At 39.4% G+C, this 16,034-nt stretch overlaps 1 protein-coding gene across 2 annotated transcripts; it reads left to right on the top strand.

Annotated features, from left to right (window-relative positions):
- The first annotated feature begins 4,722 nt into the window (after positions 1-4,722).
- On the top strand, positions 4,723-15,197 carry LOC148864854 (uncharacterized). 2 transcript variants are annotated; one of them, XM_088981257.1, is made up of 6 exons: positions 4,723-4,867; positions 5,202-5,323; positions 5,682-5,817; positions 5,922-5,980; positions 6,111-6,321; positions 14,793-15,197. In XM_088981257.1, exons 1-6 carry the CDS (start codon positions 4,807-4,809, stop codon positions 14,900-14,902), a joined length of 699 nt encoding a protein of 232 aa, XP_088837383.1. In that variant the 5' UTR covers positions 4,723-4,806; the 3' UTR covers positions 14,903-15,197. The 2 variants fall into 2 exon arrangements, with proteins under 2 accessions (XP_088837383.1, XP_088837384.1); XM_088981258.1 differs by lacking the exon at positions 14,793-15,197 and adding an exon at positions 13,394-13,655.
- Positions 15,198-16,034: the final 837 nt, after the last annotated feature.

Consider the following 16,034-nt stretch of genomic DNA (forward strand, 5'->3'; position numbering starts at 1 on the left):
TATTCTCAAATCAAGAATGTGTATTCGAAGGCTATATGTAATAATTAAACATCTAAACAAGATACTATTAAGCCCTCACCATCTGTACTTCTCAAGATTCAGGGAACACCTATCTTGGACAAGCCACCTAAGGTGTATTCAAGTGTGGAAATGGCTGATAGAAGAGCTAAAGGGTTGTGTATGTTCTGTGATGAACCCTTTACACCATGACACCAATTGAAACACAAGAGAGCCCAACTATATGTTGTGGAACTAAATGATGAGGAGGAGGAAGATGGCATTGCAGAAGAATGTAAGGAAGAAGAACCCCCCGTTGAGCCTTGCATATCAGTCAATGCGATTACAGGAAACTCACATTTTCAGATTATGAGGGTGACTGGGTATCACAATAAAAGACCTCTACAAATCTTGGTTGATAGTGGTAGTACACACAACTTTGTGGATGAGCAAGTTGTGAAGAAGTTGGGGTGTAAAGTGGAGACTACTAAGCCAATGGCTGTATCAGTTGCTGATGGTAATAAAGTGTATGCAACAACAGTCTGTAAAGTATTTAGTTGGCAGATACAAGGCACCACTTTTGCAGTAGATTGCATGGTCTTACCTTTAGGATTTTGTGATGTGATTCTGGGAATTCAGTGGCTGTCAACTTTAGGGCCTATAGTTTGGGATTTCCAATAGTTGAGAATGAAATTTAAGGTTGAGGGGAAGAAGCATGTTGTTAGAGGAGCTACCACTAATAAACTAAGAGCAGCTGATGGCAAAAGAATATCTAAATCACTGCTGCAAGGAGGACAATTAGCCTTGTTGCAACTCTGCAGTGTTGGAGAGGATCTTGATGCTACTGCTTCTCTTTTCTCTGTTACTCTAGATAATGCAGTCATCCCTAAAGTAGTATTCTACAAGCTCTTGGACAAGTACTTTGCTGTATTTGAAGAACATGTGGGCTTGCCTCCTTACGAAGAAGGCTTTGGTCACAAGATTCCAATTGAACTTGGGGCTCTCCCTGTCAATAAGAGGCCATACAGGTACTCTTCTTTAAAAACATTATTGAGAAGTTGGTGAATGAAATGTTGGAGAAAGGTATTATACAACCTAGTGTAAGTCCTCATGCTTCTCCTGTTGTTCTAGTGGGAAAGAAAAATGGTTCATGGTGCCTTTGTATAGATTACAGGGAATTAAACAATAGAACTGTGAATGATAAGTTCCTTATTCCTCTTTTGGATGATTTCTTAGATGAGCTATCTGGTGCTAGTGTGTTTACTAAACTGGATTTAAGATCTGATTACCACCAACTTCGAATGCATAAGGAGGATGTAGTCAAGACAACTTTTAAGACACATGAAGGGCACAATGAATTTTTGGTGATGCCCTTTAGTCTCACAAATGCTCCATCTTCATTTCAGAATTTGATGAATCATGTCTTTAAGCAACATCTTAGAAGATTTGTCTTAGTCTTTTTTGATGATATTATGATGTATAGTCCAGATTTGCATACTCATCTACATCATTTGGAAGTTGTTTTTGAGTTGCTGCAACTGCATTCTTTGTATGTTAAGAGAAGCAAATGTTCATTTGCTGCTTCTAGAGTTGAGTACTTGGGGCACTTTATTTCTTCCCAAGGGGTTGCTACTGACCCTGCTAAAATTTCAACAGTCAAGAATTGGCCTCCACCTACTAACTTGAAACAACTGAGGAGATTCTTGGGATTGTCAGGATATTATAGGAGGTTTGTGCAGCATTATGGTCATATTGCTAAACCTCTCACTGATCTTCTCAAGAAAGATCAATTCTCATGGAATGAACAGGCTCAATTGGCATTTGATCAATTGAAGGAAGCTCTCTGCTCTGCCCTAGTTCTAACTCTTCCTGATTTTTCCAAGACTTTCGTCATTGAGACTAATGCTTCAGGTGTGGGTATTGATGTAGTTCTTATGTAGGATAATCATCATATTTCTTATATAAGTCGCAACCTCATCATATTTCTTATATAAGTCGCACCCTCAGTCCTTTGCATCAAGCAAAATCAGTATATGAAAGAGAGTTGCTAGCTGTCTTGTTTGCAGTCCAAAAGTGGAGTACATACTTACTGAATAGACATTTTATTATAAGGACAGATCAAAAGATCATCAAATATTTGTTGGAGCAGAAGATTTCTACTCTAGCACAGCAGGAGATAATGGCAAAACCGATGGGCTATGACTTTGAAATTCAGTACAAAAAGGGGCAGGAAAATAAGGCAGCAGATGCTCTTTCAAGGTTGCAATATTCAAAATTTCTGTTATTGGCTTTGAGTGCACTCTCAACAATTGTAGCAAGCTTAGAATACTGACTCAACTTTACATAAACTGATCCTTGAGCTTCAACAAAATCCAACAGTTCATCCTCATTATACTTGGAGTAATGGTTAGTTGCGCAGAAAAGGGAAATTGGTTGTGGGTTCTTCTGCTGCTCTTAAGCAGTCTATTCTTAACTGGATGCATGATTCACTATTTGGAGGTCATTCTAGTCATGCAGCAACTTTGTAGAGGATTAAGTCACTACTTTATTGGAGGGGAATGTCTAAGGATGTTCACCAATACATCCGGTCCTATAGTACATGTCAAACTTGCAAATATGATTCCTTAGCTTATCCTGGTCTACTGCAGCCCTTACCTATCCCTGATAAAGTTTGGTATGCAATATCAATGGACTTTATTGAAGGGTTGCCTACTTCTTTTGGGTAGGATGTTATTTTTGTTGTAGTTGATCTCTTAAGTAAAGTTGCCCACTTTATGGCTTTACGGCATCCATATACAGCCATGTAGGTGGCTCAACTTTATCTTAATGAGGTCTTTAAGCTCCATGGGTTGCCCGATACCATTGTCTCTAATAGGGATCCTGTGTTCCTCTCTGAATTTTGAACTGAGTTGTTTAAACTGCAAGGTGTTGAATTACTTCATTCATCTGCATATCATCATCAAACGGACGACCAAACGGAAGTTGTCAATCACTGTCTTGAAACATATCTTTGTTATATGTGTCACGATCAGCCTGCTTCATGGAATAATTGGCTTCCTCTTGCTGAGTGGTGGTATAATACCACTTTCTATACCTCTGCTGGTACAACTCCATATGAAATTTTATACGGGCAGCCCCCTCATCTTCATCTACCTTATTTGCTAAGGGGGTCTAAAAATGTAGAGGTTGATCGCAGTCTCCACCAGTGAGAGAACATGATGAAATCTCTTAAATTTTATTTGTAGAGAGCTCAAAATAGGATGGTGCAGTTGGCAAACCAACACCGGAGTGAAAGGTGTTTCAATATTGGGGATATGGTATTCCTTAAGTTGCAACCATATTGTCAAAGCACCGTTGTTGACCGCTCGAATCATAAACTCAATCCCAAGTATTATAGCCCCTATAAAATCCTTGACAAGATAGGTGTTGTTGCCTATAAGCTCGAATTGCCTACTAGAGCTCAGATTCATAATGTGTTTCATGTATCCCTGCTAAAGAAGAGTTATTTGAATGTTGCTGCTTCTGATTTGATTCCTCTCATGGTTCCTTCCAATGCCCCAAAAGTCCTTGAAGCTATTCTTGATCGTCAGATGGTCAAGCGAGGGACTGTGGCTGCTACAAAGGTCCTAGTCAAATGGCAGAATTCCCCTCCAGAAGCTGCCACTTGGGAGTTCTATTATGATCTTTGCAATAAGTATCCTGGGTTTAACCTTTGAGGACAAAGGTTCTTGAGGGGGAGGATTTGATGTAGCATAGAAAGTTGCGAGAAATTCTGTTGGGATGCTAGACAGTTATGTTTGTTGTATTAGTTGGCATGAGCTGGCGATTAGTTGAGTTGGCAGCTGGATGAGCTATTATAAAGCCCTTGTACTGAGTTGAATCAATACAAAAAATATACACATACATTCTCTCATTCCCTTCTTCTTCTCTGCCTCCTTCATTTCTTATCTTTATTTGTGTGGTTTTCTTGTGCTAACCATACCTGCAGGATAATTCAACAGTTCTCCTCGGAGTGCTTCACAACCTGAGTTGCATCACCCTTAGTGGTTAAAGGCATGCCTTGGCATTTCAAGACCTTCTGTAAAAAGCATAAAGTCCTCAGCTATTAAAAGCATGCCTCGGTACACACGTTTCTCGCCTCCGATATATCCAATATATATATATATATATATATATTGGGTCAGATATAACTAATATCCAATTCATTAATAGGAGATGAATAGGAATGTCAATTAACTAGGTTTTGATTGGACGCTATTTGAATTAAAATCAATTTGAACATACATTGAATTAAAACCAAACCAATTTGTACATCTGTAATGGTCTCGTATAGGGCTGAACCAATATTTATCATATGGTCTCCCATTGACAGCCCTAATTGGCTAGCGAGTGCCATTTTTTCATTGGCAAAACTAACCTCAACCAATTAGTCTACCCTATTTCATGTGAAAAAAAAAACCTTTTTTGTTCGTCTGCCCTATTTCATTGTCTATCTCATGTTCGCTCGTTTCACAACCCACTTTGGTTTGGATGGAACCATTATGAAATTTGTTTCAAAGACTGAAGTTAGATCGAGGGGCATCATTGTAATAATGTAATCTGGACGGGTCTTTGATGTATTAAAATCAGGTGTTTCGGATTCGGTCGGATTTCCAATTCTATTCGGACAAACGGATAAGTTGGTAACCAAACCCGTATCACACAAAGACGGAGCGGGAGCAGTCGAAAACCGAGGCGGGGAGTCCTTGCTCCTTGATAGTTGATACGAGGGAGAGCCGGAGAGGAGTGAGATTGATCTCTCAGACAAAAATGTTGGGAATTTCATATGGGGAGCTCTTCCTCTTACTTGGAGCCACCGCTGCTCTAATCGGTGATCTCTCTCTCTCTCTATCTCTCTCGTACACATAGATAGAGATAGGCATGCACCTTGTAATGCGTAATGCTTTGGGAAGGATGTTTAGAGCACCAGATTTACAATGAACTTTTGGATTCAGAATGCTATTTTGGATTTGAGTTTTTAATTTATTTTTCATTTCCGGAAATTCTTTTTTGTGTTTGTCTCTAACGTCTGTTCTTTCGGTTCATTTGCTTTTTTCCTCTTCGAGATGCTTTTGAATTTTCTTCTCTAAAATCTTTTTGGGTTCTTATTCTTCGAGTTTATTCACCATGGAAGGAGTTGGATTTGTGTGTTTCATTGGTTTTAGGTGCTAAGGATCTCCCAGTTATCGCCAGAACAGCGGGGAGGTTAGCCGGCAGAGCAATTGGGTATGTTCAATTGGCTCGTGGACAGTTCGAAAATGTTTTGCAGCAATCTCAAGCTAGGCAGGTATTTTCTTCTCTGATCTTTTTCCATTTCTGGGTTGAATCCTCTTCCTTCCAAACAAGTGAAATTATTTGTTTGTATCTCTTATAATGCACAGTTAGATTGAACTCTTTAAACTAATTTGGATTGATATTAGAAGAAATAATGTAATCCAGTTTCTTATAATTAATGGTTCTTTATTTAATATTTACTTGACTTGTACTTTATGTCTCTCAATTTCATTACTCTGCTACTGTCCTGGTTTTGGCATTGCACTATCTATCTACTTCAGATAAGAAAGCTCTGAGCTCGTTTTGGAACCGATCATATTTCTCAGAACTAAGAAGATGTTGATTCTAAATTATGTTATCTTGACCTTTAGGTGCACAAAGAACTTCAAGATGCAATTGCACAGCTAGAAGCAATTCGTTATGAAATTCGGAGCATATCCGTCATGAATCCTGGTCCAATGACTCGCAGGCTGATGGATAATCCAGAGACTTCACCTTCTAGTAATGGTATTATAAGAAGTTTTTTCCCTTGTCTTTTTCTTCTTAAATGTATTTTGTTGCATTGCTTCCTTTTATGAGATTTGAATTGGCTATATTTTCTTTGGTGCTAGGCATTAGTGTGCCTGAGAAGCTTGATGGAGAAGACAACTCAACGAACGCCATCCAAAAGGTTCTGCTTATCATACCGTTTTTTTTTTTTTAAATGAATGCTTATCAAACTTGTGATTATCATTGAAACTAGGCTTTTGCAAGTGTTTTTTCCCGAGTATCTTGATGTATTTATGTACATCCTTCACTAGGACTATACTTCAACAACTTCAGGTTCATCTGATTTGCACAGTCAAGCCACTACATATGCAAGATTGGCTGAATCTGCAGCTTTGAAGGCCAAGCTGAAGGCCGGTTCATTGAAAGACAATAGAAATCTTGAGGAGCTTAATGATAAAGCTGGTCTTTTCACTGTTCTTCCTGTTTCTGCAGAAAGCACAAGGTTACTGCCAGATCGCAGGGGTAATGGTCCATCTAGTTTCATTCAATAGTCAAGCATATTAATTACTCCATGTTGCATTTCCCAAGGTGTGGAAAACTCAAATGGACATTGCAAAATCCCTCTTAAAGAACACAAATTTCCCCAACAGAAGACCATCGCCACTTCTGCTACCACTGATCCCTGTGACCCAAAATAAACTTCAACAACCCCCACCCAATACCCAACTAGTGGTGCATGGACATGGACACAAGAGTTGGAACTCATAAACTTTCAGTAATCTGACTTGGAAAGATAAAAAATGGATAAACAGACACGCCTAAAATTGGAAATTTCTCTTAAAAAATTGTCTTGTGAATTCTATCATCATATACTTATAGAAACTTTCATAAGTAAATTAAAGTTTATTTTTGTTACCTACAGATATTCTATAAGAAAAGGTGGAACCGGCTGTGTATATTAGAAGTTCATTCATGTTAACTAAATAAGAAGAAAGAAGAAAACTGATGTAACCGTTTCTGGTCACATACCAATTTCTTGTGGCGTATCAAATTTTTTTTTTGGCTAAGTACCTCGTCATTTGACCCGCTCCGAGGTGGCCTGTGACTCAGAGGATGATGGAGCTCCCTGGTGGCGAACTGCCTGGTGATGAGCTACTTGGTGGCAAACTCCCTGGTGATGAGCTACCTGGTGACGAGCTTCCTTGTGGAGAGCTACCTAGTGACGAGCTCCCTGGTGGAGAGCTACCTGGTGACGAGCTCCCTAGTGGTGAGCTACTTGGTGACGAGCTCCCTAGTGGAGAGCTACCTGGTGACGAGCTCCTTGGTGGAGAGCTACTTGGTGACGAGCTCCCTGGTGGTGAGCTACTTGGTGGCGAGCTTCCTGGTGGAGAGCTACCTGGTGACGAGTTCCCTGGTGGAGAGCTACCTGATGACGAGCTCCCTGGTGGTGAGCTACTTGGTGACGAGCTCCCTAGTGGTGAGCTACTTGGTGACGAGCTCCCTGGTGGAGAGCTACCTGGTGACGAGCTCCCTGGTGGAGAGTTACCTGGTTGCCCTCTGCATGAGCTGATCTCCTCTCCTTTGCAGGTGGCGGGAGCTGAGGGACCTGCGAGAACTGAATCAGAGGACCTGGGGGTATTTTTCGGACAGGGACTCTCCGATGCCTAAGTTAGCATTCTGATTGTAGGGAGCTTGGAGAGAAATGAGAGAGCTAGAGAGCAAGGATTACCTCCATTTTTTCATTCTCTCCCCCCCCCCCACCCTTTGGGGGTTGGAGTCCTTATATAGCGGTGTCTTGTCAAATCAAGCGTGACTGCATCTGTCAAGTTAGGCATAACCGCCTCTGTCTCTCTGCCGCAGTCGTCGCTATCAGAGCTGAGGTGGCGGGTGCAGGCAGCTGTTGCAGAGTACGGCTCTGCCAGGCAAGGCGCCGCCTGGCGAGAGACGTGGGCACAGGTCTCCAGATCTGTCAGGTACGGTTGTCAGGCAGGAGATCTTCCTGCGATACGCCAAACTGCTCTTCTGTACCGAGCTACCCTACAAGTGGCAAGCTGCCCGGGGGAGCTATGCCGAGTTTATCGGTGGGCACGTCTTATGGGTTGCCAGGCTGATCCAAGTCGGCTAGGTCGGATCATGTGCCGTGCTGATCTAGGTCGGCTAGGTCGGCCAGGTTGGATCATGTGCTGGGTTGATCCAGGTCGGCTAGGTCGGCCAGGTCGGATCATGTGCCAAGCTGATCCAGGTCGGCCAGGTCGTGCAGGCCGCGTGCAGGCCTCGCGCCAGGCAACGCGTAGGCTATGCCAGGCTAGTGCCCGGGTGGGATACCAACTTGGTAAGTTGTTGCCTGGGTGTCGCCTAGTTCTCACGAGGTGCCACGTGTCACAATTTCATTGGAGGGACAAATCTGCCCTCATCAAAAACCATTTGTATAAGTGCTCTCCCACCCATTAGAATCTATGATGTCAGTATTTGACTTGAGTCCAACATAGGCACTTCATCTGTTTAAGAGAGTTCATCTAACACTGTACCCAGCCACTTCCAAAACTAACATAATCTCTGCTTGTGAGACCCTCTTCCCCTTTGACCCCTTCCTTTTCCCCTTTGTCTTGTTGGTAACCTTCAAAACCCCCTTTTCTTTTCTGCTCTTGTCTTATTTTCTTTGCTGAACCATTGATAACATCTAGTGGATCATATTCTACTCTTTTCTCAATATTCCCTAAAAGTTTCTTCCTTACCTAAAGGTCCCAAACCGATACTGTTCAGAGCCATCAGACCAACTTCCCAAGGCTCCAGCCAAGCATCATTATGCCCCCTCTATAATTTGAAATCCATTTCTCTCCATTACTATAATATGCTTGGACAAGATGAAGTTGTTGTGGTGGGCAAGAAGCAATACTACAAAAGACAAAACCAGAAGACACTGCATTTGATGGTCAGGGTGGCTCATTGGGTAACAACTTTGACATATTTTAGGGATGTTTCATATGACATATAGCAAAGAACTGATAAGAGATGGCTGGCTGCCCGGCTTATCATCTTCTAGAGCTAGATTAAGGATTTCTTGCCATCCACCTGATTTTCCTTGAATCAAATTGAACTTTGACAGTTGCAGCGTTGGTAATCCTGGAAATTCAGGTATCAGGGGTGTTTTCATACAGGCAGATGGCTCCGTGAGGGCATCATATTCAGGGCCAATTGAGTTTAGAAACTCAACAAGGGCAGAATTATTAGCAGTATTGCATGGGTTGAAATTGGGAAGCCCCTCCATTACAGAAACTTAGTAGTGGAGGGAGACTCTAGAGTGGTGGTGGGATGGCTAATAGATAATACACAAGGAACATGGATGTTCAGAATACAGATACGTATTGAGGGAGATTAGCAAGTTGGCTATGTTTCAGTGGGTGCCTAGAAGTGCAAACAGCATGGCTGATGCTTTAGCTAGGAAAGGGATTGATAGATCTCAAATGTATTAGGAGAAGATCCCCAGGGAATCCTTTTGTATGAATTGATTTGGGTTTAGGTAGCTGCTGTAGCTACACTTCTTTGAGCTTGTACATATTGTTCATTTCTTTTTCCTAATAAAATTCTGATTGTTACTGATAAAAAACGAAAAAAAAAAACAAAAGATATTGCATATGATGGAACTAATGTGATGCAAGAGCTGAAGAGTTGGAATTTTATGATATTTTATGTATTTCTGTATTTTTGGACAGTATGGGTATTTTCATCATTTTTTGCAATTTTCTGTGGATTCCAATGATAGGGTTTAATTTTTCTAGTTATAGTTTGTTTATATGTAAAATTTCAGAGCCATTGCATAAGTAGGACTAGAGTTATTGAGTCTTCTTTGAATTGAAATAGGATATAACAACTTAGTTTGAGTCTTACTAGGATTATTGAGTCTAACAGTTTGACTCTTAAGTCTATTATGAGTCTAACAGTTTGACTCGTAGGATTATTATGAGTTTAGAGTCTATAAATATGTATGGATGTTTTACACAAAGGCAAAGAAGTTTATTGAGTTTTCTTCAGCTTATGCTAGCTATGGTGAGTGACTCACATGCCCTAGAGTGATTCTAGGCACCCTGTGAGTGATTCCAGGTATTTTCTCTCTTATTCCTTCAAGAAACCATTACATCCATTAACAACCATAAAATTCTGATTCAAGAAGACCATTCAACATTCTTTAACGACTAGAACTGAGCTGGTCCTACATCAGTTTGGTATCAAAGCTATGTTCTCACAAAGTGACCGATTCTATAGGCCTAGGGTATCTTCTAGACAATCATACAAGTCTAGAATCAATGAGATTGAGTTTATGAACCATATGAAGGGTCTTTGGTTGACTTATTTGAGAAGATGGTAGAAGAAAACAGATTTAATAATGTTGGCTACAGGAGTAAGGTTTTCAAACATGTTAGAAGAGAAAGGGAAATACCAGATTTCAAAGGAGATGATGATCTGCAAGCACTCTTTGATTGGGTTGCTGAACTAGAGGAATATTTTGATTGGCATGATATGTTTGACAAACAAAGGATTAGATTTGTGTGCATGAAGCTGACGGGTCATGCTAATGTATGGTGGAGGACTCTTGAGTAACGACTAGAAAATAAAGGCAATGATCCAATTAGTACATGGGCAGAGATGAAGAGGTGTTTGCAAAAAAAGTATATCCCACTAAACTTCCATGATGATCTATATATGGAGCTGACTAATTTTGAGCAAAAGAAGAAGCAACAGGTCACAACAAAGAGCTTGAAGTTAAGGGGAAGAAGGTACACATTTGAAAAGAAAGTAGATGATTCCTTGCATTTTGATGCCTATCCCAGAGTTGAAGTTGAGGATGAAGCTAAAGAAGAAGAATTTCAAGCCATAGAAGTTGTCGGTATTAAAAATCAAGAAGGTGCAGGCCAAGCAAAAATAGAAATTGTTGGAGTTTCCAACACCCATGATCAGCTTGAGGTTAATGATCAAGAAGAAATAGAAGTGGAGCAAGTTAAAGAAATTCATGTGCAAGATACAAATGTGCTGATTGTAGTAGATCCTAGTACGAAGTTAATTTACGTTACAAGATCAACTAGAACTAATTCAAGAATTACAACCTAACATAGCTCAAGTTCCACCAACATCAACAATGGAAGGAGTCCTAGAGTTTGTTGAAGAACCAAGGATAACGCAGTACATAGAGATGGTGACTCCTAAATTAGAAGTTGAAGGAAAAGTTCCAAATGTTGCAGTTGAAAATTTGGATAAGCGAGTGGAAGATTAATCACAAAGGCTAGTTGATGGATTAAGTTTCAAGAAATTAATATTATTAATGATTTAACAAAGATGGTTATGAAAGGTAGTGTTCAGAAATACGTTTCTTTCAAGATCCTTTTCTAGTTCTGTGTGGCCTCTACTCTACAATCCAAGCATGTAGCTGTGGGAAGTCCTACTCCTTTTGTAATTGGGGCATATCGACTTTTCATCCTCAAGTTCTTCAAAACTCGAGGACGAATTTTTTTGAACCGGGGGAGAATGATATAGGAGATGAAGAGTCAATTGGAATTTTATGATATTTCATGTATTTCTGTATTTTTGGACATTAGGGGTATTTTTGTCATTTTTTCAATTTTCTGTGGGGTCCAATGATAGGGTTTAATTTGTCTAGTTATAGTTTGTTTATATTTTAAAATTTCAGAGTTATTGCATAAGTAGGATTAGAGTTATTGAGTCTTCTTTGAATTGAAATAGGATTTAACAACTTAGTTTGAGCCCTACTAGGATTATTGAGTCTAACAGTTTGACTCCTAAAACTATTATGAGTCTAACAGTTTGACTCCTAGGGTTATTATGAAAGAGTCTATAAATATGTATGGACGTTTTACACAAAGGCAAAGAAGTTTATTTTCTAGCTATGGTGAGTGATTCCCATGACCTAGAGTGATTCTAGGCACCCTGTGAGTGATTCCAGGTATTTTCTCTCTTCTTTCTCTCCCTATTTTCTCTCTTATTCCTTTGAGAAGCCATTACAGCCATCAACAGCCATAAAATTCTGATCCAAAAAGACCATTCAACATTCTCTAAGGACTAGAGCTGAGCTGGTCCTACATCATAATGGTTAGCCCCAAATGTTAAATAACAGGCAAACAGCTATGATAGGTATAGGTAGACCAAGAGGATGTGGATTGGGGTAGTAAGAAAGGAATTATAGGTTAGGTTTGTGGTTTAGATGGATTGGAATAATGGGATATGATTCATGTAGTCAAATTCAAATAGGTTGGATACGGTTTTAGATTTAGATAATGATGATCATGATGGCCAAGACAATGGACTTATGCCAACTGAATTTATAATTGTATTTTAAGTCATTTCAAGTGTTTAGGCTTTCAATACCTTACCTATTCTAGAAGTTTATTCTTATGGTAACTGAAACCTGACCAGCCTCCTTCCCTACCTTCATAACTTCTTATGGAAACTGGAACCTGGGCAGCCTAGGTTCTCTCTCTGATCAGTGTCCCCACTTTTTTTTTTTTGATCAGCAATCAGTGTCCCCACATTTTCTTTTTCCCTTTCCTTTCGTCAGTAGTTAGAAATTTAATAGAAGAAAATAGATTATCCAATTACTCAGGCTTGCATACTATTAGTTAAGGTGGGTTTCTTTTTTTCATTTTTGAGGGTTTGGCTGGCAATTAGCTGAAAGCTACGCAGAAGACTCTGTGCCTCTGAATATCTTCAGCTTTTCTTGCATTTCTTTTTTTTCCTATGTGAATGTTCTATTTTTGTATTATTATTCAAGTATAAGAACTGAATTAAATTTGCCCAAAAATAGTCCTAGGTCTATTACATGGTTAATGAGATGGAACAATGAATACTATATACATGTGTTTGCTTTATACACCAAAGGATGAATAAAATGTATTTTCTTCTTCTTCCAATGTCTACAGAAGTGCTCAAACTTGAGGCCATAAAAATCATTCAATATTGACAGTTTGATACCCAAAAAGCCAGCTGCCTCTCTATTCTCTTTGTATCCACATTAACTTTGCAACTTTTTCTTTGAAAGATTGAGTGGTTTCTTTCTTTCCATAAGATGCAGTCTCTTGGGCTGAAGCCCCTTACTGCCCAGGATGCTACCAAAGCTGTTAAGTCTTTGGGCATGACACACTAGCATTAAAAATAAATGCTTTCTATATGATGCAATGGATGAAACAGTGGCACATCTATTGATCCATTGTTCTATGGTCATGAGGTGACTTTTCCATATTCATTGAGCTTAAACCCCTTAGTGTGGTAATTTGGCTGCCTATGAGGAACAAATCAAAAGTTCATTTTGAAAGCTGCAGAAAATGAGATGAATTTGATTTCCTAATTCCTTGTGGGAAAACCTTGAAATTCTAGTGTGCTTAAAAATGCTGTGATATCTGCGCTCCAATTGTGATATTTGCTGATTGTAGAGGAGATTTGCGAATCCCTGCTCCAATAGTGATATTTGAATCAAAAGTGCTCATCTCCTTATTCATTGATTGTGAATGAACCAAGGAGTGAAGCTTTATACCATTATAAGGGAAGACAATAGGGATGACTCTTGGTTCCTTTGGTTTTGCAACAGGGAGGATGGAGTAAACATCTCATTCAAATATGTCCAAAGATCCCCACAAACAAGAATTTGGGGATCAGCTATCCTGTCATAGTCTAGAATTCCAGGATACCTATGTGTGTAATGTACTGGTGTCAGACACAATATATACCTGATACAAAAGTAGATACTGCATGGATGAAAGCTTCAAGGATATGTTGATGGAAATTGCCATCTGATGGAAAATAATGGAAATATGAGACGTTGCTCTTGAATATGCTTGCCGTCTTGTGGATCATGTACACATTGTGCTCATATACATAGTGGGCATCTTCTAATAGTATCAATGTTAAGTGCTGATAGAAAAAAAAGTATCTATGTTTAGAATTGCTTTTATGCTGCAAACCCCTTGATGCAGCACTAGCTGGTCTCATCCATGTGGTTTAGACCCATACCCACCATACAGCTCACAATTGCTAATGTGTCCCAAGACTTTGGTTTTCTATTTGTGAGCCCAGAACTCTTGGTCCATGCCCCACAGTTGTTTTGCCCACAAGTTGGAATGCCTAGCCTATGGCCCTTGGCAAGCCCATCTTAATAGGACCAAAGCAGAAGCAACTACAAGAAGAATATTCCAAGGAAACTTCGAAGAGATGAAATTGGGGTATGGTTGCTATTTTGTAATATTAGTTTTTTGTTGTGCAAAATGGCTTGGCCTTCTACTATAAAGGATACTGTATTCTTCTCCTTCCGTTTAGGTGAATGAAAATTTTAAAATTTGGGTCTGCGACTTTGTTGTGATCTGAAAAGTGAGATTCCACCATCCTGTTCTTTTTATTAGTGAAACTAACCGGACTATTGGAACCTAACTGTGAAATTCTACTAGTAGTTACCTCATTCTCTTCTTTTTCTCTATTATACTTCTTCCTTGTATTTGCACCTGATAGAAAAAATGATCTATTACAAGTTGAAGGGGCTAGAAAAGAGCAGACCAAAAAGAATGTGGGTGAAAGTAATAAGAAATGATTTAAGCACCCATATCTTAGCGATGAATATGGCATTGAACAAAACGGAATTGAGAAACAGTATTAATGAGCCGACCTCATATAGTCGGGACAAGACTTAGATGACGATGACTTCTTCCTTGTATTTCTTTCCTTTCTTGGTGAACCACCATTTAAAGTTTCTTCTGAACTATTGGAATTTCAGGGGTAAAAAAAGAAAACTGAGCTATAACATTGGAGTTTGTGCCACTGTTGCAATCTCACCTTGGGTTATGTGTTCGCACCATCCTTCCTCATGCATGTCGAGATGTTACTGTGTGCACTTTTTTTTTTTTAAAGAATTAACTGCATAGTGCCTGAACATTCACTTGTAGAACAGTGGGTGCTTTCTGTTGAATAAATGTGTTTAAGCAGTGGATTCATGGCAGATGATGTGAAAGGATCAGATATTGTGCTGGAAGCAATGCTAGAGGCAGAGGTGGCACACAATGCTAAACATTTCTTTGCACAAGCTCAAAATCAGATACAATCTGAATGAAGGGTAAACATCTTTTTATCTATCATTTGGGGATGAAAATGGGCCAAATTTGGAGCCCCAAACACTTGCCACATGATCAGAATGGTGCCTTTCGATATTTAAATGTTCAAATGCCAATGACCCAGGTGGTCAGTTGGCATCCCTACTCGTTGGCTCTCTGTGGTATGGTTAGTGGGCCTCATTTGCACCTGCTCAGTCCCCACCCCTGATTCCTCTGTAATCTGTACTATGTAATACCAAAACCAAAAAATATTCTAACTGATATTTTTAGTAAAAAACACAAGTTAAAGGTTTAGTACAAGGGTGACATTTATTAGATGGTCGAATAGGCAACCAATCCAGAGGGTCCCCTGCTTGGTGGACAGCTCAATTGAGAACATCAATCTTTGACGTGGCAAAAATACGATGTCTAGACAAGCTTCTTAACCCGATCGGTGAACCTTTTTCTTTTTTTTCTTTTTTTTTTCCCTTTCAAAGCATGTTTTCTGTTGTTTTGCAACCTTGACCTTTTTTTTAAGGGCTTCATTTTTTTCGATGAGAAAACAAAAAGTATTTTTTTTAAGGGTAAAAGACTTGAACATCCCCTGATATTCACACTAAATACTAACCCCCGTCTTTTCAAAATAGACCAAGACCTCCCTTATAAGTGATGTCATATTGTCATTGGACAGAAACCTCCCCTCCATGGAAAATCCATTAAGATCTAGTTGTATGTCATGTCAAGTACGGTTAAATGTTTTCAAAAACCCAATACTATCCCTAATTTCAATGGACAAAGGCCTCCCCTGATAAATGATTTTTTTTTTCGGTTAATGCCAGCCACTCTTTTGAATAGGAGTGGATTCGGGTCAAGCCAAGCTAAGTCAAATACTTGGCTATTCGAGTTCGGTTCATAGAAGTAGTGTTAGACTCAAGCCTGAGACTTGAGATCGAGTTTGGCTCAATTTTATAGCTCGCAAGTTTGAGCTTAGCTCGGCTTGAGTTCAACTACAAGCCAAGCTTTTTTTTTTAATTCTATATATATATATATATATATATATTATTTTACATATAAAAAATTAAGAACTATAAAAATTATTTACTATTATACAAAAAATAAAAATATTAGGGCAAATTTCTTAAAGTACCCATA

The sequence above is a fragment of the Nelumbo lutea genome, chromosome 3 (genome assembly GCF_056320005.1).
Source record: "Nelumbo lutea isolate HS-2025 chromosome 3, American lotus-T2T, whole genome shotgun sequence".
Lineage (NCBI taxonomy): Eukaryota > Viridiplantae > Streptophyta > Magnoliopsida > Proteales > Nelumbonaceae > Nelumbo > Nelumbo lutea.

What these genes read in the sequence shown, in the direction of transcription:
- LOC148864854 (XM_088981257.1), top strand. Translation starts at nt 4,807, where the DNA reads ATGTTGGGAATTTCATATGGGGAGCTCTTCCTCTTACTTGGAGCCACC. An exon ending in AGCCACCGCTGCTCTAATCG is followed by an intron (nt 4,868 to 5,201) that starts GTGATCTCTCTC and finishes CATTGGTTTTAG; the next exon opens with GTGCTAAGGATCTCCCAGTT. An exon ending in GTTACTGCCAGATCGCAGGG is followed by an intron (nt 6,322 to 14,792) that starts GTAATGGTCCAT and finishes GATTCATGGCAG; the next exon opens with ATGATGTGAAAGGATCAGAT.